Raw genomic sequence first — 27,270 nt, forward strand, 5'->3', positions numbered from 1 at the left:
CAGTTTTAGTATTGATAAGCAAGAGCATGTTGGATGAGTCGTTTAGTCATATCATGAGATTCAGAAGGATTAAAATTGATATAGCTGTAAGTCATCAGCAAAGGTGTTAGTGTAAATTGTTTTCTTTAATAATTTCAGTGAGAGAGAAAGATACAGAGAAACAAGGCCATATACATGGCTGCAGTCGCATGCTCAAGTTAGGGTTTACCAACCAACCAACCAACCGACCGACATAGTTAGATAAAAAGCAAGGGCCATAGGATACATCCCTGTGAACTCTGCATTCTAAGTTCTTAGTAGCTGATCTATTATCAATGATTTCTACGCACTAATAAGATCGAAACCAATTTAAAGCACTATCAGACAGTCGATATTAATCTGGGTGTTCGGAGTAGTTTGGCACAAAAAAATATTCCAATACACCCAGTAGTTACCAAAGTCTTAACTTTGACCATATTGACCCTCTGGCCCTGTACTGACCAAGCATTCCAATTATTTTCAGCCAACAGCAAAAAATTGATTTGTATTGATATAAGGAAGCAAACAAAAACATTGTTGGCATAGTTTGCTAGAGGGTGCAGGTACGGTAACCCTTTTCTGGCTCCCAAACTAGTCAGATTTAATCCCATACATTGGGGGTGCCATTTACTTGAGCAGAATGAGCACTGAGCTGAGCTTGTGTGCCTTGCATGAAATCATAGTGCATGCAAGTAGGAAAACAAGTAACATTACTTGAGCAGAATGAGCACTGAGCTTGTGTCCCTTGCATGAAATCATAGTGCAAGTAGGTAAACAAGTAACATTTACTTGAGCAGAATGAGCACTGACTTTGTTTGCCTTGCATGAAATCATAGTAGTGCTGCATGTAGGTAAACAAGTAACATTTACTTGAGCAGAATGAGCACTGAGCTTGTGTCCCTTGCATGAAATCATAGTCCAAGTAGGAAAACAAATAACATTACTTGAGCAGAATGAGCACTGACCTTGTTTGCCTTGCATGAAATCTTAGTGCATGTAGGTAAACAAGTAACATTTACTTGAGCAGAATGAGCACTGAGCTTGTGTCCCTTGCATGAAATCATAGTCCAAGTAGGAAAACAAATAACAGTACTTGAGCAGAATGAGCACTGACCTTGTTTGCCTTGCATGAAATCATAGTGCAAGTAGGTAAACAAGTAACATTTACTTGAGCAGAATGAGCACTGAGCTTGTTTGCCTTGCATAAAATAGTGCAAGTAGGTAAACATGTAGGCCTACCATTTACTTGAGCAGAATGAGCACTGAGCTTGTGTGCCTTGCGTGAAATCATAGTGCAAGTAGGTAAACAAGTAACATTTACTTGAGCAGAATGAGCACTGAGCTTGTACTGTGCCTTGCATGAAATCATAGTGCAAGTAGGTAAACAAGTAACATTTACTTGAGCAGAATGAGCACTGAGCTTGTACTGTGCCTTGCATGAAATCATAGTGCAAGTAGGTAAACAAATTAATAATAATTACACACTTCCGTTAATTGTGTTTTTCAAACTGTTATGTAATTCAATTCAATCCAACTTTAGCTGGTTTCTTTGTAGTAATTTTCTTACTGGAATAACCTAGAATGAAATTACCACATCCTACTTTCTCTGCAACCGAATTAAATCTGAATCTTTGATCATTAATCCCCATGATCATAAATACATTACTGTATTGAATAAAGAAGTCATAAAACATTATTATTTTAAGCATCTAAAAAATTGATGACGTCAACAAATGACGTATGGTATGATGAGCATTTAGAATCAGCTCCCAATATTGTGTAAAGCTCTGCTCTGTCTCTACACTATCAAACTAAATCAAATATCTATTATGCTTAGTGATCATATTAAAGAAGCATGTAATTATCATCTCCCTGAAATTGTTATACTGTAATTAGTGTTATGAATGATATATTAGTGATCCTAACAGAATCAGCGTCATTCTTTTCACGTGTTTTGGATTATTGTGCTTGAGTTGTTCTACGTCATTATATTGGTCATGAATTATTTTACTGCGGTTTAGTAGTATTACGTCATTCGTCAGAGCAGCAGCAGCTAACTGCAGTACAGTGTGTGTAGGCCTAGCCTATAGGCCTAGCGAGGAATATTTTAGTTTTCGCAAGTAAAGTCACGGTAGGCCTACTACAAATTAATTAATCTATAGTGTACTGTGTAAACATGGAGTTTTAATTGGATTGTTATACCTCCCTGGTATGGTGTAGGCCTAACGCCTTTCCTTTTTTCTTTGGTGTAGCCTAGCTAGCTAGCTAGGCCTAGGCCTAGCCTACTAGATAGAGGAGGCCTAGGTAGCCTAGCTAGGCCTAGTTCCTTTTCACAGAAGGTGTCAGATGAAATCGGTCGCGATCAAATCAACATCCGGTATTTTGTATGGAGCGCTGCTAGATACTACTACACCGGCAGCCCAGAGAAAATTTAGGTAACTTATTAGATGAACTAGGTACCAATATCTGACTATTTAAGTGTGTTGGGGGATGTGTGTGACCGAAACGGCCGCCGACTGAAACGGCCGCCAACATTTTCTATATGGGACGCCAATACCGCTAAACTGCTTCAACAAGCCAATGCAGTATTATAAACGTTATGTCTAAAGATACGGTACCGTATCCATACTTTTAAAAACTAAAGGTACGGTAATTATAGAGGGCGCTATGTAATTTGGATGTTAATCAAATAGGTTATTGCATTGGTTTTCTGCAAGCCAGCTGTGTAGCCTAGTGGGCATGTGGTGAGGCTTTGGCTTAAGGGGTTGTAGGTTCGATACTCTTCTTGACGTCTTTTTTTTATTTTTTTTTTTAGTTTTAAATTTAAGAGAGATTATTTAGAGAGTTAGGTTTTTAATATTTAGGAAGGAGTTTAATATTTAGGAAGGAGTTTTATATTTAGGAACGAGTTTTATATTTAGGTACGAGTTTTAGGAATGCAATTTTACCGTACTTTTAGCAAACGGAAGCGCCCTCTATAATTACCGTATCTTTAGTTTTTAAAAGCATGGATACGGTACCGTATCTTTAGCAACGGCGTATTATAAACGTACAGTAAAACCTATGAAACCACGATGGAGGGACAAATAAATGAAACCAACCAATAGGCCTAGCCTATATGTTTAAGAATAATCAAAGAATAAACATATTTTTTGGTTAAGTTTTTATTAAAATAATGTTTATTATAATAATTCACCATTCTAAATTTATTTAACGTATTCAAACAAATAGGTCTAGGCCTACTCTTATATCAATTATTGAAGTTGAAATAGGCAAAACAGTCGGCGGCCGTTTTTAATAATATATTTAATGTAATGTAAAATAAAAATAATGATAATTAAAAACATCTATCTGTTAATATTTATTAAGTCACATACGTCTAAAGTCATTTCAATCGGAAAAAAAAGTAAAACAATTGTATTAAACCCCACGTCGTTTTGATTACACGTTGTATGATAAACGGCACACGCGGCGTTTCATACATTCAATTGTGTTTTAATTGGCGGCCGTTTCATTCGGCGGCCGTTTCGGCTGTAAACCTTGGGGGTCACTGAAAGCATGCTTGAAGTCAATGTAGTGCACTTGTCAATTGTATGACCCACTATACGACCCCCGGGAGAGGTGCGTCATTTGTCCGATGTGCGTCATACTTTTGAATACCAAGACGCACCTGTGCGTCAAAAAGGTGACTTACCTTAAAGCCAATTTTCCACTAGGCGAATTTGTTCGCGCGAATCGAAAGCGCCAGCTTGTACGCATGTGTATCAGGGAATAATTTCGCCAGTGTAGCATAGCAAAAAGCTATACAAAACAACCTTATTGCTACACATTTCTAAAATTGTATAGCAAAAAAGACAATACAAAACTATGTTTCTCGACTAAAAAATCAGTTTGATTAGCAATAATTGCTAAACAAAATTTTAAAATGAAATTTTTCCCTGTGTATTCATGTTTACATCTTCCAAATCCTACTCTACGCATGCGTATTAGCTGACGCCTTCGATTCGCGCGAACAAATTCGCCTAGTGGAAAATCGGCTTTAGGTGACCATGACGCACCCATTTTGACGCACTGTGACCATGTTGTTTATGATCAGATATGGTGGGTGGTAAAGTGACGGATATTGACACACCTTGTTCATTGATGTGACGTACTTTCTAGGTTTTTTGACGCACCCCAGCGTCAGTAATTATTTGTAAATGACGCACCCATGACGCACCTCTCCCGGGGGTCGTATAGTGGGTCATACAATTGACAAGTGCATAAATGGGAGTCTGCCGGAAATCCCCTACTGCATCTAGACCGGGGGTCCCCGAAAAGCTGCTAAAAAATCTGCACCAATTAGCCTAGATAGAGAGAGATACCACCTAATACACTTGTCAATTGTATGACCCACTATATGACCCCCGAACGAGGTGTGTCAATGTCCGTCACTTTACCACCCACCATCATAAACAACATGGTAACAGTACGTCAAAATGGGTGCATCATGGTCACCTAAAGGTAAGTTACATTTTTGACGCACGGGTGCGTCATGGTATTCAATGGTATGACGCACATCGGACAAATGACGCACGTATTTTTTAATCACAGTTAATTACGAAACTAGTTCTATACCTGCAAGTGGATACCAGCTAAATGAGGTTTATGCAATAAAGGAAGATGATGTATGACGATGATTTTTACGTTCAATATCCGCCACTCTTACGTGAGCATAGTTTTAGGATAATACTAATAAAATAAATTTACCGGGCTTATACGGTATGACTATGATGTACAATGATAGGCCTTGATGTGAGAATAATAATGGATGGATAATAAAGGTGGACACGATTCTCAAAGAGGTAATCTTGCACTGATATTTAAACATTTAGATTTACGAACGGCGTACGGATGTGAGACACTGAGTGGTACTTAATTATTTACATTAAATGATTATAAATGAAAATAAAAGATATTCAAATTGAAAACTATAGTATCGCCGACCTATATACCTAAATTATATACTAGTTCGTGTTTTTTTTTAAATAGGGAATCCCCGTCAGAAAAATAACGTACAGTTAATGGCTGCACTATATATCATAGAAGGTGCATCCACGACATGGATATGATATATCTGCCACAGTATGCATAAGTATAAAAATGGATGCGCTGGCTATACATTGTAACAATTATTGTTTTTAAATAAATTGTTCTCTTTTACGTAATTATTTGCATAATAAAAGACACAGACGTATATTCTCTATATAATATATTAATTACAGTACATAATAAAATAGAGGTAAATTATTATATGCCTAATAAAATATTTAAACATGTTTAGAAATGGCCATTTTGAAAAGACACAGTCCTTCTCCGAGACCTGTGAAATAAACAAATTAAAAAAAATTTATAATAAATATTTATAATAACCAAATAAAAAATATCCACATAAATAATCTAGTTCCTAAAAAATATCAATTAAATCTATATAAACAAAGAAAATGTATATCCCGCTAGCATGCATCTCGCTTCATACAAAATAGCGCGACCGATTTCAAACGCGACCGCTATCATCAAACGTATAGCTCTAGTGGCGCGCCATACAAAATACTGGCCCACCTAATTTGCCCATTGGCATCCTTATACCAATATCACCAACGACTGATTTAAAATGAAAACAAATTTGTTAGTTTTGGTTTTGTGGGAGGATTTTAGGTATTTCAAACAACTTTAGGATTTCAAAACTTTTTAGGGAATTCCGTATCTAGATCCATTTTAGACATGGGGTGAAACTTGACCCTGAGTAACAACAGCTTTTAAAGGGGGTTTGTTCAGACTCACAGCATTAAGGTAGCGTTATATCTACGCAAGGCGTACGGTAATCCGTGGCATTAAAAGCCAAGGTGTTCAGACACAACGACCAACATTCCAATGCCTTGCGTTTAAAACATTCTAATCCGGTCAAAGCAGATAGAACTATATGTATACATTCATGAAAATGCATAAAAGCTATTAGTATTACTGTACATCCTAACATTTTTTTTATTTATATAATATTACCTTCAAATATACTGATTTGTTCTTAGTACTTGTAGAATTGCAGTTTAATTCAAAATAATTTAAAACTAGATTTGAACTCGTCACTTTGACGAGTTCGGGTTATCCGCGCAAATGCAACATGCACATACTTTAAACTATATGAACTTCGACAATTATTATGTCATCCTATGACATGAATTAAGTATGTTTAAAGTGCTGAATTGTACCGATTTTGTAGCATACAGCATATTACATTATTTTACAGAATAAACTGTATATGTTATATACAGTGTAGCATAGACAAAATTACGAGACCCATCTTCTAAATCCAATTATTAACACGATGACGTCTTCAAATTGACATATAAAGATAACAATTTTAGAAGATAATTATCTAAATAATTACATTAAAACAAATTTGAAGAATTTTTGGGCACGTAAAAGTGAGATGCGCTCTATTTAATATGCTGAGCAATAACGAAAGAGTAAAAAATCCTATATTTTACATTCATGTGGCCATACGATGACGTCATAACATCCGAGGGGTAAAGATTCTGCATGAATTCATATCTACAACATATCTGCTTACATATTAAAATAAAAAAATTGGGCGTCATGGGTGATCCTGAGGAGCTATAATAGATTAAAAATAGGCATAATTTTGACAATGTTTTCACTTTTTCAACTAAAACGCGCGCAAATGGTCTAAATCAACGTGTTCGTATGACGTCATTTTAATTTGAAATGATGTCAATCTTTTTTTAAATGACTAGGAAAGGCTGTAAAATCATAATTCAAGAGAAAAACACATGATTTTCATGCTCCGTGCGCACCTTACGCGTAAACTTTTTCGCACGCGTGGAAATTCGACAATTATTATGCCATCCTATGACATGAATTAAGTATGTTTACAGTGCTGAATTGTACCTATTTTGTAGCATACAGCATATTACATTATTTACAGAATACACTGTATGTTATATACAGTGTAGCATAGACGAAATTAATACGAGATCCATCTTTTAAATCCAATTATTAACACGATGACATCATCACATTGACATATAAAGATAACAATTTTAGAAGATAATTATCTAAATAATTACATTAATACAAATTTGAAGAATTTTGAGCACGTAAAAGAGAGATGCGCTCTCGTTCAAACACAATGAACTTTTACGCAAGAGATGAAAATATGACTTTTTGAATTCAACTGGCCATATGATGACGTCACAACATCTGATTGGCAAAATATTCACATCAATTCGTCCAATAGCTTCCAGAAAACGTTTTAATAACGATTATCACTTTTTAATCTGACGAGCTATAACAGATTGAAATTTACTGTAAAGATGAAAATAAGTGACCCAAGTTATTTACGTTTTTAGACATGATGACGATGACGTCATAAAAATTAAAATATTTTTAATTCATGCGAAAGATAGTTGATTGACGTAGACAATATTACAATTTCGGGGGAAATGGAATACGTATAAGCGAGATGCGCTTTGTTGAATGTGATAAGCAATAACGAAAGAGTAAAAAATCCTATATTTTACATTCGTGGGGCCATATGATGACGTCATAACATCCGAGTGGTAAAGGTTCTACATGAATTCATATCTACAACATATCTGCTTACATATTAAATTAAAAAAATTGGGGGTCGTGGATGATCCTGAGGAGCTATAATAGATTAAAAATAGGCATAATTTTGACAATATGTTGTCACTTTTGCAACTAAAACGCGCGCAAATGGTGTAAATCAACGTGTTCGTATGACGTCATTTCAATTTGAAATGATGTCAATCTTTTTTAAAATGACTAAGAAAGGCTGTAAAATCATAATTCAAGAGAAAAACACATGATTTTCATGCTCCGTGCGCACCTTACGCGTAATTTTTTTCGCGCGCGTGGGAATTTTTGACATGCTTAAAATGTCATGATCAGCGTAGAAAGTTGATTAGAAATTAATTTTGCGCATTTTGAAATTTTAAATGCGCGTGTGCGCGTAACTTCTTGTAAAACATGCCATTTTTAATCCATAGAAAGTTTGCCCATGATATGACTTAAATTTTCACCAAGTGTCAAAACAAAATAACTTTTGGTTTATAATCTATGACCAATCATTGAAATTCATAAAATCGTGCGTAAGTCACGTTGCGCAACTCTGACGTCATTCAAAATATGGAGGTGCACAACTTCAGGTAAATGTCCATATGATGAAAAAGTTATATATGATATAGTCACAAGCAATAGGGGATATGCTGCGCACAAAAATCCGGGAAAGAAAGAAGAAATAGACATGAAACTCGTCACTTTGACGAGTTTGGTTATCCGCCGCGCAAGTTGTGAAACATGAACGTTTAACGACGTACCTTTTAACATTAAGGGGATAGGTTGAGGCCAAAAGAAAGTGTTCACGTTAGCATTATGACCTACAGGCCGGACAAGCAACTGACAAACAAACCAGAAAACGTAATAGAAATCACATATCTCCTAACAAAGATGAACGGCTCTGATACGAGAAAAACATTGTTTGCCGCCCTCTATCCTGTAAAAATAACGTCTTATTTGGCCTGCTACATTATAGAAATAGGTAGGAAATAAACGATTTGGGCTATTCCATTACAGTCGGTATAAACAGTAAAATCTGTTTACATATTACATACAGTGTAGATTTAGGTGAAATTAAGGGAGCCGCAATTTATTCAAAATTTTAACATGGCGACGGCATCAAAATGAAATACAAAGATAGCTATTTCGGAAGGATATTATCTCAGCAACAACATATTAGTGTGTAGAAGAAATTTGAATACGTGAAATATTTATGCGCGCTCTTTTAAATGTATTGAATTATAATGCAAAAGATGAAAATACGACTTTTCTCATTTAACTGGCCATATGATGACGTCACAACATCCGATTGGCAAAATGTTTACATGATTTCGTATCTACTATTCAATAGCTTCCGGAAAACGTTTTAATTGTGATTGTCACATTTTATTCTTGCGAGCTATAGGGTCATTCCATGTCAAATCACCCAATGGGTTAAACCCTACTTTCTTCAAATTTGCTCAAATTTGGTTTTTGGATTATTTTTAGCTAAAAAACCTGAAATTTTTAATTTGAGCACCATACGACCAACGGTTCGCGTTACGCGCCGTCGTTTTTTTTGCGATTTTGCGCAAAATCGATGCGGCGGGCTATACTTAAATGACCGTATCTCCGTAACGTGTGGACCGATTTTGTTGTGACAGGTATCTTTGGAAAGCTAATTGTTAAAGCTATCCAAATCTTCTATTTACTTTTGAGATAGAACTATTTAAAAGATGTATAACTTATTCTATTCCATTTGACCTAGGATTTGACCTTGTGTGACAAATTTGTTTTAGATGAAATTTTGTGAAAATTATCTCCTACATGATATTTACATAATATAAAAAAATTGGAGATATATTATTTTTTGTTTGCTTTCTAGCTCATTTCAAAGTTGGCTTACTTCAACAATAAAAAATGCGGATAACCAAAAAAAAAAGATTGTGACAATAGCAAGGGTTTATCCGCCAAGTTTGGATAACCAATAATTATTTTACAGACAATTTACTGATAAATTCATAATTGATTTAAATTATGAAAATATCATATCACTGACGCCAACTTTACTGTTCTTTTAAATTGAAAACCTAAAAGTACATTTGACAGATATTTCGCTGTTTTATACTACAGTAGGGACAAGTTATGTTGTTGCTGTCTGCTAAGTTTAAAGCTCAGGTACAGGCATGAATTTTAAATATAATATTTGGTTAATTGTACATAAATAAAATATTTGTAACAGAAATCGAGACGAAAAAACATGAATTTTCCTTAATATGGTCAAATACAAAATTTGGCAAAATTCTTCCATAAAAACCAGGAAGAATTTTTTTCAGTAGTTAGGTAGTTAACCTAATGTAATAACATGTCTGGTGACTCCCTAGACGGTGAAAAAAGATGGTGGATATATGGTGGATAATTTTTGCTATAGCATGAAAATAAAAATCTGAAGAAGTTGAATAAAAATATCAGAAATGTAATATTCAAGTTATATTACTTATATTTAGTCATCTGATAACATTTTTTACCACACCGTTTATTTTTCATAGCTTTTTAAAATGCCTCTCTATTTACAAAATTTGTGTACAAAAAAATAGAGATTTTACTGTGTAATTTGAACTATCCCCCCACTGATAAGAAAGTGCTTATTTTCAACAAGCTCGTGTAACACAAATAAAATCCCAAAAATTATGAAACATAGGGGAAACTATAGATCGATAATTATTGGAATGTATGATCAATATAAATGTTTTGCCCGCACCGGTCCTTTAAAATCACTGATACATCACTGGATTAGAGTTATTAAATCTACCCTCTCCTGCTAGGGTTATTAACGTCACTCACTGGCAGTGGCAGTAACAGTAACAGCTCCCTAACGCTAATCCGCGGCCTAGTTGAAACACAAAAATATGTACGCCGCTTACATACAGTAACGTCACCTTAACGCTGTGAGTCTGAACACACCCTTAGTAACAGTGTGGCATGAATCAATTGTACAGTAGGTGGTGGTTTTTATTCGAAATGAGAGGTAAAATACAGTAGTTTTGTACCCTGACGTGCATGCCGGAGCATCATCATAACCAAGAATATCTTCCATGGTTTTACAAAGTTTACAACTCAATTTACTGTACTGTACCTAGTGATAAATCCTGAATATTCACCTATGTGACCCCAAATAAACTGTGATCTATATACAGTGAACTAAGAGTAGTGAATTTACCCCCTTAAATTGATTAAACTTATCTGCTGTGGATTACTGTACATTCTTGCATTGTAATGATGCAATTCACTGCACCTAATTATCTACAATGCTTAAAAGCATTCAAATATTTGATAAAGAAAAGTATCAAATGTGATTGATAAAAAATAAATTGTTTTTACCTAAATAGGTATGTTTGATTTGAGTGGTTGTTGCAATCTAAATGGGCTATTGTGATAACAAAAACACACAAATCAGCACAATAGCAATAGATAAACTCCAATAGATTATGTAATATGTAACATTAGGTTGAATGAACGAATAAAGTACAAGATTAAAGACCATGCATTCCCTACAATTTGTGACGTTTTGTAAAAATAATGCATATATTACTTTAAAAACATTAAACGAGGTCATTCCTTGTCTTAAATGTACGTTTTATAGTAAATTATGATAAAAAGAGAGAAACAATGCACTACCTAGCATAGGCTTAGTTTGAAGTCTAGCTGGTAAACATTGGTAACATACGAACATCGTACGCTAGATAGGCCTAGCTTGACATTGTATAATTGCTGCATTAATTATCTTTCTGTTTTTGCCAGACTTCGTTGATACAAATTGAGAGAAACAAGTATTTTCGCTAAAAAGATAGGAGTCTCTCATCTTTTGGCCTCACGATCGATCAAAAAGTGGGTGAATTACAGACGAAAAACAAAAATATCAATCTGCGCGCAATGCATGTTGGGATTTATAGCGGGCCGCTAAAATTATTAGAAACGCCTTATGTTCACATTTTTAACCATTTAAAGATGAACAAATTTATCTCAATATCTCAATAATATGTTTGTGACTGTCACAAACTCCCTTTATGTATGTTTTCGAGCGGTAGAAAATACTTTAGGAACTCCCTTGTGACATTAAAAGTATACACAAAAAATCCACAAAGTTGTAAAATAACTCAAAACAAAGCTTTAATTTCAATTAACTTCAACTTTTAACAATCCAGTAAGCACTTTAAACAACAGCTTCACAATAACTTTTACAATCGAATATCCAACAACCTTACAATAGTTTTACATCCTTTTATAATACAAGATGTTCCTATCCTTCTAGATTGTTCTTTATACACAGCCGTCGCCGTAAATTGCTGTGACGTTACAGGTACATTGCAAAATCTACTTAATGAGTCCAGATAAGAAAAAGTAACAATAAAAAAAATCAACATTTATAATTACTAATTTTATGATTTATTTACAAAGTGTGTTTACTAGAAATTTTCGCAATTTGCCAGACTTTTCCAGAAATCTCATTGACATACATTTTGCGATGCACCTGTGACGTCACAACAATTTGCGTGTGCGGCGATATCCTTAATCTCGCAATGGTTCTGAAATCATATGTACTGTTATACCTAATAGGTTGTTAAATTATGGTCCTCGGTCAAGTTGTCCTTTAAATTAGATCTAAAAAACGTAGGGTATGGGACTTTAAACTTGTTGAAGATACAGTACTTTGATTTTTCTTTAGAAACCATTGAAATATGGGGAAAAAAAATGATAAAATACATACTTCTCAGATGGAAGTCATTTGTAATTGATTTATTAGGTTATGCATTATACAGTAACCTTATTGATTTTATCAGAATCTTTATTTTATTCTTTCCTTAGCACTATCTGTCCTCTTTATTTTATTCTTTCCTTAGCACTATCTGTCCGTCAATTATCTTGAGATCAATTTCACCTAGCTACACTGTACGTCAATTTTTCAGAGTATATTCCTTATGACCACGAATCGATATGGATATCTTGTCACGGTGCGTAATCAAAAATTACGCGGCCTATGCACGATTTAACAAAATCACGTTTGTAATCATATTTTTACAAGCATATTATAATTAAACAAAATTTTGTACTCATAAATTTTAGGTCATACATCCGTAACGTAAAGAACGCATGCATACGCTTAAATGTTTGAAAATTGTCAAAATTTATTTTCGATACAATTCGAGTACGTTTCAGGCAATTTTAAGCATTTAAAAAATTGCCATGAGTGCGAAGAAAAACCTTAATAATACACACTCTTTTTCACTCGATCTCTGTTTTACAGCCTTTCTTTAGTAATTACAGGACACCATATTTTATTCACTTTTCAACTTGAAACCACATTAAAAGTGACAGGCTATGCATGTGTAAGTTAACAAAAGGGTACCGGTAATGTAATAGTCTTTTTACACTAAAGTGATTACTGCATAGTAAATACATGAAAGGAATCTTTCTTTAACTTTTAGTTAGTTGTGTATGGCTCGATGGTCTGTGCTCGCATAGATCTATAGAATTCATTCAAGGTACCGAAATCAACTTGGGAAACAAAACGAAATAAGATTTGTTTTTTGAATATATGTTGTTTGTTAAATTTTATTTCTTGTATAGATTATCCGCATGGTTTATAATGAAATCTAGATCTCTTTTTTATTATATAAAAAGAGTGGTTTATGACATACGAATTAGGGATCTTTGATCAGATTGTGATACCGGCTATTGTATTTGAGTTAGCAAGATCCTATTTTTCATATATTATAAATAATTAAAGATTCTGACAAAATCAATTAATCAATATATCTTTTAAAAATCAATTATCTTTATTTAAATCAATGCATATAACCTATAACTCGTCATAGTGACAAATTAAATCTAGTTTATAATGGTATAACTTTTATCCTATTGTTTTTGTGTCTGCAGTACAGACATAAATAAATTGCACAGTTAAAAAGATTACACAATATTTTAATGTGTTTATTGACCTAATATTTCACAATAATACTTTCCTTAATTTGCTGTTCAGGAAAAGTAACCTACCCTCAAGTAGTATTGTCTGCTACTCAATCAGCCAATCAAGGCTTGGCTATTATATTCAACAGCAATGACACAATTAACATAATGTGATATTTTATTAGCATTTGCTTGTTGACCATATAAACTATAAGATAATTTGGTTGATAAAATGATAGTTGCTTATAATTTGTTCGGTTATTCATTGGCTTTAAATTGTTTCAAACGTACACTAGCAATACAATCAAGGTAAAGTTATTGTCTTCCTTCATGTTTCTTCTACTTTCAAACTCTTGCTTTTTTTTCTTTCAATTTCTTATGATCTCTTAATTAGGGAATTTTGCATTCAACTTTGTTGCTGCTGATGTGAAATGTGCTTCCATATAATATGTTTTACGTTTTCTAATTTTAACAGTCCATAGTTTTTTTATTTCCTTTTTGAATGTTTTTTTCTGGAAAATAAAAAAAAAGTTTATGACATGACCCTCATTCTTTTTTAGGATCTTTCCAAATCAATCTGTAATAATAATAGGGAAATTTCTAGTATAAAGCATCACATTTTTGTTTTTATTTTGTATTTTGTTTGTGTTGTATCTTAATATTTTACTTCTGTCAATTTAATCTTTTGTAATTGTATACTTTAAATTTTATAATACTATATATTATTAATTACTGTAGATTATAAACTAGACTGTAATTTGATGTCTTGTTTTATTTTCTTAGTCAAAATTCTTTTCACAAATGTTGCCACAATTGTATTAATTTAAAATGTACATTGATCTTATTAATGTCATATAATGAAATTGTAAAACAAATTGACACAAGCTGTTTCATTGGAATTATTGGCTCAATTACTTGCTTTCATCCATTTACAGCTGCTGTTTGGTCTTTTAAATTGTAACTGTATTGTAGAGTAGTAATCCTTTTGAAATATTATACAATCTCATAATTGGAAAACAACCAATGATTGCAAGTAATTTTTACTTTCCCTGTATTTTACATACACTTAAAATGACTGATGACGTCATTATTTTTAGTGCTTTTTTGGTTTAAATTTTGCAGTCCTCCTCCTGTGGTTAACCATCTTAAGGGTTATTCATTAAAAAAGGAAGAAATTTCGTAAACAAGTAAAATCAAAGTTTCTTTCGGATCTGGACACTTTCCGGTTAATTCTGTGTGTTTATATTGACCAGCTTGGTTAGACAACTCCGTCTTTGACCAAAACATCAAAAGATATTGCATTGACAACGACTTATTGCGGTTCAAATTTGTCCGCCGGAATGACGTCCATGGGATTACAAATATCCTGCGCAGTTTGTACTTAAATTCACGCCGTCAAGACCTTGATGTGTTTTGAAACTGATAACCAATCACATGCACTTACACAAACTGTATTTAACCACAGAGGCCTGAATGCTTAATGAATTTGCTTGTAAAAGCATGTTATGCCCAGAAGTCTTGGATATTCCAAATTCCAATGGAATATAAAATAAATTGTGAACCTGTAAGAAAAATAAAAGTGTACAAACCATAAAAATGTATAAACAACTTTATTAAAAATGTTGCTTTTTCAGTTATCTTCTGAAATCAATGTCCTTAATTTTAAGAGGTAATTATTTTAAGATACTATGCCAAAGGGTTAAATATGAACACTGCCAACATTCCTATAGACAAATTTGTTTTATTTTTTAGAAATCTTTGATACAAGCACTGCATAAACTAAATGAAGGTAATTCTTGAGACCGCACCTAAAGAGACATGCCCATACTTTAATGATATAGCGAGATGTGATGAATATGATAAGGTTGATGGATATGATGAGAATGATGGAGATGATGATGAAAATGAGGATGACATGTATCAAGGACTCGCACTGCCAACTGCAATGGTAATGCAAAATAGCTCAGAGTTACATCTGTCCTTTGCTGGTTGTGGATTCCTCGGAACATACCATGTCGGAGTAATCCAGTGTTTGATGACTCATGGGAAGGGATTTATGAAGAGAATCCGAGGTGTTGGTGGCGCTTCAGCAGGGGCATTAGTAGCTGCTTTTATGATATGCTCTCCAAAGAAATTAAATGTAAGTACTGTAGGCCTATATTGTAAGAAATGCTTTATTGATACAATAATATGAATGCATGTATGCTAACTATGTAGCATTTTTTCTTTTCATTGAAATGAAAGTTAAAATTTAACCTATAACTATTTATTAATTCATTTTTCCACAATTTCTCTAGTTAAAGTGTCAATGCATCATAAATTACCATGATAAAAAATTATTAATTATTTGGAATATTATACTAATGCAAATAAATGTGTTCTGGCTTTATGATAAAACACAGAATATTACACTTCACAAGTGTCTTATTTTTATTGAGGTCAATCTTGTGTATTATGAAATACAGTAATTATGAAATGTGAAAGTTGAGAAGATAAAAAAGGAAGTACAGTAAAATTGTTTTAAACTGTCCATTGTTTTCAGATAAAAACCCTTAGATGTCCTTGACATTAAACTGTACTATCCCATCTTTTGTACTGTACCTATCACTCCTGTCATTGCCTAGTAGAATACAACTAAACGAAACTTGAAAGGGACTATTGTATTAGGTTGTATAAACTTTATTTCTAAGTTTATTACTCAATTGTTGTATTGTTTTCGTCCCGCAGTTATTTATATTCAATAGAAAGAAAGCATTACCAAACTTTACGATGCGGAAGCTCATAGTTTACGAAGGCGGAAAACTATTTTTGTTCCAAATGTCTCAATTTGTTACTGTTTGGTATAATAAATCAGTAGCATGCAAATATGCCTTTTCCCAAGATTTCTTAACACATTTCAAACACTTAATAATTAGGAAGTAAAACAAATTTATGCAGATGGGAAAAGGGTATAAGTTTAGAATTAAATAATTTATCAAGTACTTTTTCTATTTTTTTTTCTTTAGGATGGAATGCAGTTGTGTTACGACGTAGCAGATACAATACAAAGCAAACCACTGGGTGCTCTCACTCCTAACTTTAGTGTATCACGTACGTTACACTCTGAACTTGATCGTCTTCTACCCCCAAATGCACATACGATGGCAAGTGGTCGATTATTTATTTCATTGACAATGCTGAGTAACCGCAAGAACATAATGATATCACAGTTTGAAAATAGAGATGAACTAATTCAGGTACAGTAAGACTAACATTCCATATTCTTGATGAAATATTTATTAGGCACTTTGTTTAATGTCCACCGCTTTTTCATCTACTTCATATACCACATCAAGCGCATCCAATGGCCGAGCAGTTTGGCACTGACAGTGGCTAAAGAGTAACAATAGCAATATTGTCATGGGTTCGAGGCAGACTCGCTCATAGTTCTGGCAGTTATGGTGTTGAACAAGTCTTCTTGGACTATAAACTGTAGGTCCAGTGTACATAGTTTGCTCGTGTTCGAACCCAGTTCACCTTTCGAGACGAGTAGCAGTGAACTTTCTTTTAAAAAGCCCCTGTGTCTGAGGACAGTAATTAATTCTTAATCTTTGGCCATGTGCCTAAAGACTTAAAATAAGGCTATTTTCAGACCCATGGCATTAGACCGTTTTAGCGTACAACGTTACTAGCAAGGTCACATTACAAACCGCAGGCTCTTGGCTCTTAGCTAGGCCTAAAAGGGGACGAGATTGTAGTCACTATGTTTAAATACAAGGTGCATTTATGTAGTCATTTGTTAGAAAATATATGGTAATCAGTTGATAAATTTAGTTTTTAGCCTAGTGTTTTTTAACAGTTGTATTTGTAGCCTGTAGGCTATATTTATTCTGGCTTTTTTGTTGTTGAAATCCATCTCTCACGCATTGCCGATACAAGATGTCAGCCTAGGTCAAACCTTGTTTCGCGTCATGACAGGAAACGTTCTGATTGGATATAACGTTGACTTACAGTAGCGTCGTACGCTAAAATGGTACTATCAACCGTTTTCCACTACAACGCCACAACAGTTTACGACGCGTTGTACGCTAATCCCCAACTGTTCAGACACATTCTTTCTTAATTTCCCTGATTTACTCAATGTACAGTAGTTTTTTGTACAATATGTACCATACTGTTAATCTGTAATACTCTTTGGTCTATAATAATTAATATACTCTACTGCATTTATACATTATACTGCATTTATACACTGACCTGTACAATACATTACATTTACAATTGAATGATTGAAGGACAGCAAAAAAAAAAGTTGTAAACTTATCATAGCATTAACATGTACTTTAAAATGTAATTGTTTTCTGTTTTATAGGCGCTGTTATGTAGTTGTCACATTCCTGTCTATAGTGGCATGCAAACACCAATATTTAGGGGCAAGGTAAGATTTTAAAGCGATACAGAATTATTTAAATGTTTGTTTGATTTGCACATGATTCATGGATTTCAAAAGATAAAAGTAAAACACACCTGGTTTTTTTTTACATTACCTTTTTAAACCTATAGCTTTGAAATATTCTTAATTTATAAAAATAATTATCAAATTTAAAAGAAACAGCCTTCATTTTTCATTAAGTGTAAAAGTAAAATACATTGTCGAGTATACCCTGTACTGTACATAGCTTTACATAAAATTACAGTATGTATGTTTAAGAGAAATTTTTGTAAAACAGATTTGATAAATACTCATTGAGGCCACAACAATGTTATTAACGGCAGATCATCATCATACTGTAGAGGGCAGCAAGCAACTATTGATATAACTTTCTTATGACTATGTTCTCTGTATTTTACTGTCAAATACATTGTCAAAGTTAATCATACTGTAGAGGGCAGCAAGCAAGTGATATAACTGTTTCATCGACATGATTAGCTGTGCTCTCAATTAATCTTAATGTCAAATACATGTAGATAATCTGTCTAGCTTGGTACAAAGGATCAGAAATGGTGTTTCCGATTCTGGTCGCCTACAGTTTATGGTAATGTTTAATTGTGTTTGGCTTTGCGTAAATATTTCACATCATACCACCTTGTCTGTTTCTAGTTTATCTCTCAGTTTGCAGCCTAATTTTCTTCTTTAGTATCCTTCCTCTTTAGTTAATTGCATCTCTCTGCCTGTAGACTTATTATGGATGCTGTCTCTTCTTCTAAGACACTTAGGATTTTTCTCTCTATGGGTTTCTAATGATGTATGTAGGCCACCCTGGTGTTGACAAAAGACCCACAGGCTTTCTCTGACCTTGTCATGTCTACTCCTAGCTAAAAACGCTGCAATTGCCCTCACGATCAAAGCACACCGCCAACTGATGTACTCACAATTTGTTTAAAAGTTTAATTGCTTTCAAAATTAATTTTGGTATGACGTACTGTCTACTGTACACTTTATATTTTAATTTGCAAACAAAAATGGATACAATTGGAAATAATATTTTCTTTCTTATAATAAAATATTAATGAATTTTATCCTTTAATGAAACCTTTGAACATAGGTAATTAAAACAATTTAGTAAAATTTATACAATTAGTTATGTTGCAGGATTGCTATCTGATATAATAAATATTACTGATAAATTAAATCAGATGAAACCATTCGAACATACACAACAAAAATTATGTAATACTGGTTGCCTATTTGAAATATTTACTTCAATTTCACTGTATTTGAAAACTTAAACCTTGCAAATACTGTTTGTAGGCCCACTGTGTGTATTGTACATATTATTAGATAACTGTGAACACGGCATCAAAGCAATTTTGCATTGTGACGTAAAGTCAGTAATGTATTGGTTTTATGAAATTGGAATTGGCTGTCACAGATTATAAAAGCTACAGAGTTTATATTTTAAAAAAGGTTATTTAAAAGACATTTATGTCAAAATATGGTTAAAACTACTTTGTTAATCAGTTTAGAAATGTGTTATTCTAGATGGCGAAATTCCAAAGCAGTATTGGATTTCATATTCTTCTGTTCTTACAATATCTCAGTGTCTTTTTAAGTTATTGTAGGCTGTCATTGATATTAACATACTGTATCAAGAAGGATAATACAAAACAATGCATGTTAGCCTTAAAATGGAATATCTTTGGGTCTAACTACCAATTAGTTGACCAATGAAAGGTGTTTATTTGACACTGTTATGCCTCTGGACTGAAACTGACCAATTGCTTGAACAACCAAACTATGTTCATGTCACTTTTAATTTTTTTGATCAACTGAACGCATGCCTTTGTAGTCTATTGTTGGAATATTGATATCTCCCAACAGGTGGCCATCTCAATGTTTACTCTTGTAAGGGACATCTTATCTTTCAAAGCATTTACCTTTTTTTCCTCAACTCAATAGAAGTGTTTCACTTTTTACACTTTCTCTTTTGATTTGTTTACTCAAACTGAAAATAATAACAATATGGGATTTGTTGTGGGATTGGTATTTTAATCCAAATAAGGAATAGTACATTTCTTCAACAAATGAATCTCCATTAATTTAAATGAATTCGAAACATTAATTATTGTTTTACTGTATATCAAAACACTTACATTGTTTTCCTGCGTTATATTATACAAATAGTTGAATTATAACATTCAATGACATCCCATATTTTTTAGAGGGCGCTATGAATCATAGAAATATATATGTTGTGATACAGCAAGTTTGACGACCAGTATTTGTTGCTACCCGAAAATTACCTAGTATTTATAACTAACATAAACACTCTTTGGGAATTTAAATTACAATCTTCAAAACAGTAGTCATGTGATGCCAATCACATTCACATATTTACAAATACATAGGATTTTAAAATAAATTTAATTAATCAACATCAAACCGGTTGTTTCCATCTTCAATCATATTTTTAAAGGTGCTGCTCCTAGTTTTAAACTTTGGAACAGAGCAAATATGGGTGCACTCTACACTTTTGATTGTAGAACTTTTTTATCAGCTATTGAATGGTAAAAATTCATGGAAATAATCCAGCATCATGTGATAAAATATTGCCCTGTCCCAGAATTTCAACCTGCAGCATTAAATTACATAACACAAACACTCCCACAAATACTGCCTTGTTTTTAAAAATGAAATAGTTGGCAAAAAGTAGGAATTACCTTTTCCTGAAGCAAAGAATAAAAGATTGCACTGTAAAGCAAATATAGATAATCTATTTTTACATTCTGAAGTTTTTTCAGGTTTTATAATTCCAATTATTCTATTTTTCTAAAATTATCTCATGTGAGGTTGATTAGTAAAAATAATATTTCTCATATTTTTTTATCAACATAAATTTTCTCATGTCAAATCAATTTTCTGACATTGACATCTTAGGTTGTGTTGTCCACCCTCAAGTATTTCCCACCCTAGTATTTCAGTGTCATTGAACCTGTTGTATGCCCTCTGATATATTCATGTGATTACTAGCCAATCCATCCTAATATTATAATTTGGGCTTTTTTTAATAAGAATGTTTTCCAGTATTAGCTTTCACCTGAATAAACATGAGTGAAATTATTTTTTTTTTTAATATATCATAGTAATTAATAACCTGCAGTATGTTACTAATTGATGGTATACATACTGCCATTGTTTCACAACCCCCAAATGTTTTTTTTAATTCAGTATTTGGTGTAGTGGTGTGTATCTCCATCGTGGCATCATTTGAATAAATATTTTACAGAATTAGTAATGTATTATTACAGTAGTTTTATTAGTTTAAAACAGTATATAAAACAATCTTGCCCAAATATTGTAGATAAATCGATTTTTAAGATTATTGATTGGGCATTAGGACAGGGAGGCTGTCTAGTAAGCTAGCTGCTCAGTTGAAACAAAAACACTTGAGGAGCAGCTGCAGGTAAAAATGATCTTCACACCCAGCTTGATCTCCCAGGACCATCCTTCAACCATAGGTGAAAGTTATGTGCAATACGTGATTATATTAAGGTAGAAGAGCGGTTGGTCACCCCACCCTTCTAGGTGATTTAAAATGTGTTGGGAGTCCCACCTGCCAAGAACAGCAACGCATACACTGTCTTGCATAAGGTGTTCATTTTAGCCAAGTGTGATTGGTTTGGTGTTTCTTTAAATGCTCAATTATTAACCATGGCGATTTTACCTCACATCACACCGTTTAGGAATTTCGGAAATTTAAGACTGTTAATTGACCAGATGAGTACAGGATATGTCTTTGTGGAAAGCAATTAATTTGTAGTTTAGTCCTTCAGTTCCTCAAGGCATATCATGCAAATGATGTGTTTTTTTAAAAACTGAATTATTTCATACCAAATAAAAAGATAAAATAAACTATTTGAATGTCTTTTTTACATAATTGGTTTCTCAAATAAATACACAGTCCTACAGGATCTATCTCAAGGATAAAAAAGTTGGGCAAAAAACAGTTGCATATTGTTCATCCAAATCTTGTAATACGTGTAGCGGGTTATTACTAGATGTATTACATTCTAATTCATTTGAAGATAACTCAATTGTTTTTGAGTGGTTTTTGTAATATATAGTGAGTACCATTAAAGTTTTGGGGTATGTTTCATAGCGCAGAATAAACCGTTTATTAAAATTATAATACAATCCACTGCATTTCTGCTAAATTTGTGCTCCCAAATCGTAAATGTATGAAATACCAAAAATACAATGTAGGCAGTCAAACATTCAAGTTGATACAGTGGCCAATCACTAAATACAATGCACTCAGGCAGTTAAACATTCAAGTTGATACAGTGGCCAATCACTAAATACAATGCACTCAGCAGGCAGTCAAACATTCAAGTTGATACAGTGGCCAATCACTAAATACAATGCACTCAGCAGGCAGTCAAACATTCAAGTTGATACAGTGGCCAATCACTAAATAACCGTTTAGCTTTGCCTTTTATTTATTTTCTTTTCAGGCTGACAACGGTTATTGAAAATTTGTCTCCTTTCTGCTGCAGATAAATTAGGGTTAACTTTACTTTTCGCCAATAATCAGGTTTTTTTTTAGCAGAAACAAGATCAACTATAAAGGGTAGATGGGTATTCAGATACTCAATATTTGAAATGTACTTTCATGTCCATGGTGATTACTAAATAAAATATGAAACTTTATCATAATAGATAGATATATACTGTACTCTGTATAGAGAGAGAGAGATTTTAAATAATAAACCAACACTGCAATGAAATTAAAGTGTTGCCAATAATATCTTTTTGAGAAAAATCAAAAACTGTTATAATTATATGCGAGGTCATATTCATTAATGTTAAACAAACATGTTCTGTCTTCGCTGTTGATTATTTTGCTTGTTGAAAAGCTGGTATAATAACTGGCCAGTGTAGCTGTCAAACAACGAACCTTTGATTTAGAGTTGTAATATTGCCCGCACCTGCCATCTGAATTGCATGACACATTCAATTTCAATTAAAATTGTTAGGCAACATGACTAGTTATGTATTGTCAATTGTATGGACATGAATTAAGAAGAATACATTGTAGTTGTTTCAACAAAAGTAAAAGTAAAACCAGGTTCCTTTGAATTATACTTAGTTAGTTGTCATATATTTCATATGTATGTATGTATCATATTTGTTATATGGGCAGTTCTTGTCCTATGGGCAGTTGTTCTATGGGCAGTTGTCCTATAGGTAGTTGTCTTATGGTTAGTTGTCTTATGGGTAGTTGTCTTATGGTTAGTTGTCTTATTGGTAGTTGTCTTATGGGTAGTTGTCTTATGGGTAGTTGTCTTATTGGTAGTTGTCTTATGGGTAGTTTTCCTAAGGGTAGTTTTCCTAAGGGTGGTTTTCCTAAGGGTAGTTGTCCTATGGATAGTTGTCCTATTGATAGTTGTCATATGGATAGTTGTCCTAAGGATAGTTGTCCTATTGATAGTTGTCCTATTGATAGTTGTCCTATAGGTAGTTGTCTTAAGGGTAATTGTATTATGGGTAGTTGTCCTATAGGTAGTTGTCTTATTGGTAGTTGTCTTATTGGTAGTTGTCCTATGGATAGTTGTCCTATGGATAGTTGTCCTATGGATAGTTGTCTTATTGGTAGTTGTCCTATGGATAGTTGTCCTATGGATAGTTGTCCTATGGATAGTTGTCTTATGGATAGTTGTCCTATGGATAGTTGTCTTATGGATAGTTGTCCTATGGATAGTTGTCTTATGGATAGTTGTCCTATGGATAGTTGTCTTATGGATAGTTGTCCTATGGATAGTTGTCCTATGGATAGTTGTCTTATGGATAGTTGTCCTATGGATAGTTGTCCTATGGATAGTTGTCCTATGGATAGTTGTCTTATGGATAGTTGTCTTATGGATAGTTGTCCTATGGATAGTTGTCTTATGGATAGTTGTCCTATGGATAGTTGTCCTATGGATAGTTGTCTTATGGATAGTTGTCTTATGGATAGTTGTCCTATGGATAGTTGTCTTATGGATAGTTGTCCTATGGATAGTTATCTTATGGATAGTTGTCCTATGGATAGTTGTCCTATGGATAGTTGTCTTATGGGTAATTGTATTATAGGTAATTGTCTTATGGATACTAGTTTTCCTATGGGTAGTTGTCCTATGTGTAGTTTTTCTATGAGTATGTTTCCTATAGATAGTTTATATCCTATGTGTTGTTGTCCTATGGATAGTTGTCTTATGGTTAGTTGTCTTATGGTTAGTTGTCCTATGGATAGTTGTCCTATGGATAGTTGTCCTATGGATAGTTGTCTTATGGTTAGTTGTCCTATGGATAGTTGTCTTATGGTTAGTTGTCCTATGGATAGTTGTCTTATGGATAGTTGTCCTATGGATAGTTGTCCTATGGATAATTGTCTTATGGGTAATTGTATTATAGGTAATTGTCTTATGGATACTAGTTTTCCTATGGGTCGTTGTCCTATGTGTAGTTTTCCTATGAGTATGTTTCCTATAGATAGTTTATATCCTATGTGTTGTCCTATGGATAGTTGTCTATGGGTAGTTGCTCTGCTGGTGATCATATGGGTAGTGGTCCTATAGAATTGTTTATATGGGTACAATAGTTGCCCTATGGATAGTTAGTTTTCCTCCTGGTGTAGTTATTTTTAAGGGGATGTTGAGGGATAATTCTCTGCATGGTAGTTTGTTCAAGAGGTACAATAATTGTCCATAGGTCATCATTGTCCATTGACGTCCTAATACAGATTATACATTTCTCATGGAAAATTGTTATACTGATTTTAACAATGTGTAGTAGTTAAATACAATACTGCTTTAAAAGAAAAGTCATTTGATAAAAACTGTCCGGAATTTTACATCCAGCCAAGCCCAATGGAAACATGATATCCATCAGGTAGACAGACACTGTCAGTGGGCTCTGCGCATCCTTTTTTCACTGGTGTCTCACAGACAATGATAGGGCCTACGACCTTGTAGATCTGATTTTTAATTTTTGATAACTAGGCTGTGATGAGATTGTATCAGAAATAAGCCAATAAAAACTTGAAAAGACCCAATGGGACTTTATGTCCAGCACAGGACACCTGTTAACCAACACGTTTAACTCTATTTCACAGTGTTTGCCCCACTTTGGCCCAATTAGGAATCACTATGAACATGTACAGTAAATTCACAGAAATTGCAACACTTTAGTGACTAACTAAAGCACTGTTACTATGTAGAGTTTTACTTATTTATACACTTTGTATGTTTTGTTTATTAATTTTCTCTGTACAGTACTATTTTGAAGATAAAAAACATGTTTTTTTCAATGAGTGACTACATAATTTGACAGGTGACCGATCAGGCGGAATGTTTTCTTTTTTTTTAATGATCTCTATAATAATAGTGTAGTAACTGTAATCAACAGGGTACGAAATATATCAATTACTGAATATTTTTCACCTGGTACAATTGGAATGTATATTATATATGTCTATTGCTATTTTGATGAGCATGTCACTGGATGGACCCTGTTGTTATATAATCAGTCGTTGATTGCATCATTTTAAATGTTCACTGATTTCCAAGGTTTACTGATGTAAAGTAATTAGTGCAAAATAATTGGAGTTTAATTAGAGGTACCAGACATTTTAGTTGTGTGCAGTAAATTCATTTTTATATTAACTATATCGAATCATTTCAAGTTGATAGATAGACTAAGTGTTCCACATTTCATTTATACATTTTTCTCAGCCAAGGATAATGTAAATGATGTAGGACAATACAACTGTGTAATCTACATTACAGTATAATGAATTAGTTTGAAAAAAATGTTGTTCCATAAACTTTTGAAGATTGTCACACCCAAAAATCATAAAAGATATAATAATGCTTTGGATAGGCCATGTTAAATTTTGTAATAAAGTTGTTTACTTGTGCCAAAAAATAAATGAACAAAAACAATGATTTTACTTTAAAATAAAAATCAAAACCTGATAACAAATAATGTGAATGCCTTTGGAATTGAGTTGCATGAGAAAATAAGTTTAATTCAGAACAACTAAGTAGACTGTGTGTTGTGTATAACTAATGTTTTATATTATAAATCATTTTCATTCGTAGAAATGTATGGATGGAGGGATGTCGTGGAATCAACCAGCAATGCCATCTGCAAAAACCATCTTTGTCTCACCATTCTGCGGTTCAAAACAACAGATCTGCCCAAGTGATGAAACTTGGTTTGACCTGAGCTACGACATTTTTGGGCATAGTTTTAAAGTGAGTGCACTGAATGTAGTGCGTGGCGTGCAGGCACTGTTCCCTCCACATAGATCAGTACTTGAGAAGTACTACCATAAGGGAGTGCAAGATGCTAGAGTGTTCCTGTTCAAGAATCAGCTGTATGAACATGAACTGGAGACAGACTTGGAGCTTGAATAGATTATACAATAACCTCTTTTAAATCCAGTTCTATTTCACCGAAAATAACTGAAGTCAACCAATTACAATCACGTTAACTGATCCTTTGGTTAGTGTGGGTTGATGAATTTGCTTTTTTCGTTGACAGTTTCAACTCCGCTTTGTCTTCAACTCATGAAAATATTATCCCCATTTAACTCATAAACATTCATTATTTGTCTTATAACACTTAATGTTCTACTTTTATTCAATTAATACGCCACCAAAAATTCAGTACTCAGATTTTGTTTTAAATATTATTGGTGCTACTTAGACGAGCTGTTTGTGTAGCATTACATACACATTTTATTTTATAAATATTTGTATTTTCTAATACTCATCACTGAAGTGTAAATTAGAAGGTACTAACTACTCAATAATATTTTTAATATCATAATTTCCTAAAAAATGTTTTGTTATGATGTAGTTTTTGTTAAGATAATTGATACAAAACGTTTTAGTGCTTTTTAATAGTTTATATATATAAGTATTATATTAAACATGATATATATATATATATATATATATATATATAAACACATCAGGCAATGAACATATATATATATATATATATTAATTATTATTGATGTGGCACCAAAAAGTGCAAGTATTACACATTTATAGTTGATACATAATATAGTTGAACATAATTAGAGTTTATTATTATAAAAATGTTTGTAATACAAATATATAATGTAAGATATTTGCTCAATGAACTAGATAAATTTCATAAAAAAAGACTCAATTGAATAATAATAACAACCTTATTTT

The 27,270-nt window shown here is 33.1% G+C and overlaps 1 protein-coding gene across 4 annotated transcripts; it reads left to right on the forward strand.

The window, feature by feature from the left end:
- The first annotated feature begins 2,066 nt into the window (after window positions 1–2,066).
- Window positions 2,067–27,017, forward strand: LOC140049433 (patatin-like phospholipase domain-containing protein 4). Of its 4 annotated transcripts, none has more exons than XM_072094312.1 (5): window positions 2,067–2,149; window positions 15,355–15,742; window positions 16,608–16,838; window positions 17,954–18,019; window positions 26,164–27,017. In XM_072094312.1, the coding sequence occupies exons 2-5, from the start codon at window positions 15,386–15,388 to the stop codon at window positions 26,479–26,481; spliced, it is 972 nt and encodes a 323-aa protein (XP_071950413.1). In that variant the 5' UTR covers window positions 2,067–2,149; window positions 15,355–15,385; the 3' UTR covers window positions 26,482–27,017. The 4 variants fall into 4 exon arrangements, with proteins under 4 accessions (XP_071950413.1, XP_071950416.1, XP_071950415.1 ...); XM_072094315.1 differs by lacking the exon at window positions 2,067–2,149 and adding an exon at window positions 2,381–2,453; XM_072094314.1 differs by lacking the exon at window positions 2,067–2,149 and adding an exon at window positions 4,628–4,726.
- Window positions 27,018–27,270: the final 253 nt, after the last annotated feature.

This window comes from Antedon mediterranea, chromosome 5, assembly GCF_964355755.1.
Source record: "Antedon mediterranea chromosome 5, ecAntMedi1.1, whole genome shotgun sequence".
Lineage (NCBI taxonomy): Eukaryota > Metazoa > Echinodermata > Crinoidea > Comatulida > Antedonidae > Antedon > Antedon mediterranea.

Bases quoted from the DNA above. Each gene is read 5' to 3' on its own strand.
- LOC140049433 (XM_072094312.1), top strand. From the start codon at position 15,386: ATGAAGGTAATTCTTGAGACCGCACCTAAAGAGACATGCCCATACTTT. The intron at 15,743-16,607 runs GTAAGTACTGTA...TTTTTTCTTTAG, and splicing joins GCTCTCCAAAGAAATTAAAT to GATGGAATGCAGTTGTGTTA. The intron at 16,839-17,953 runs GTACAGTAAGAC...TCTGTTTTATAG, and splicing joins ATAGAGATGAACTAATTCAG to GCGCTGTTATGTAGTTGTCA.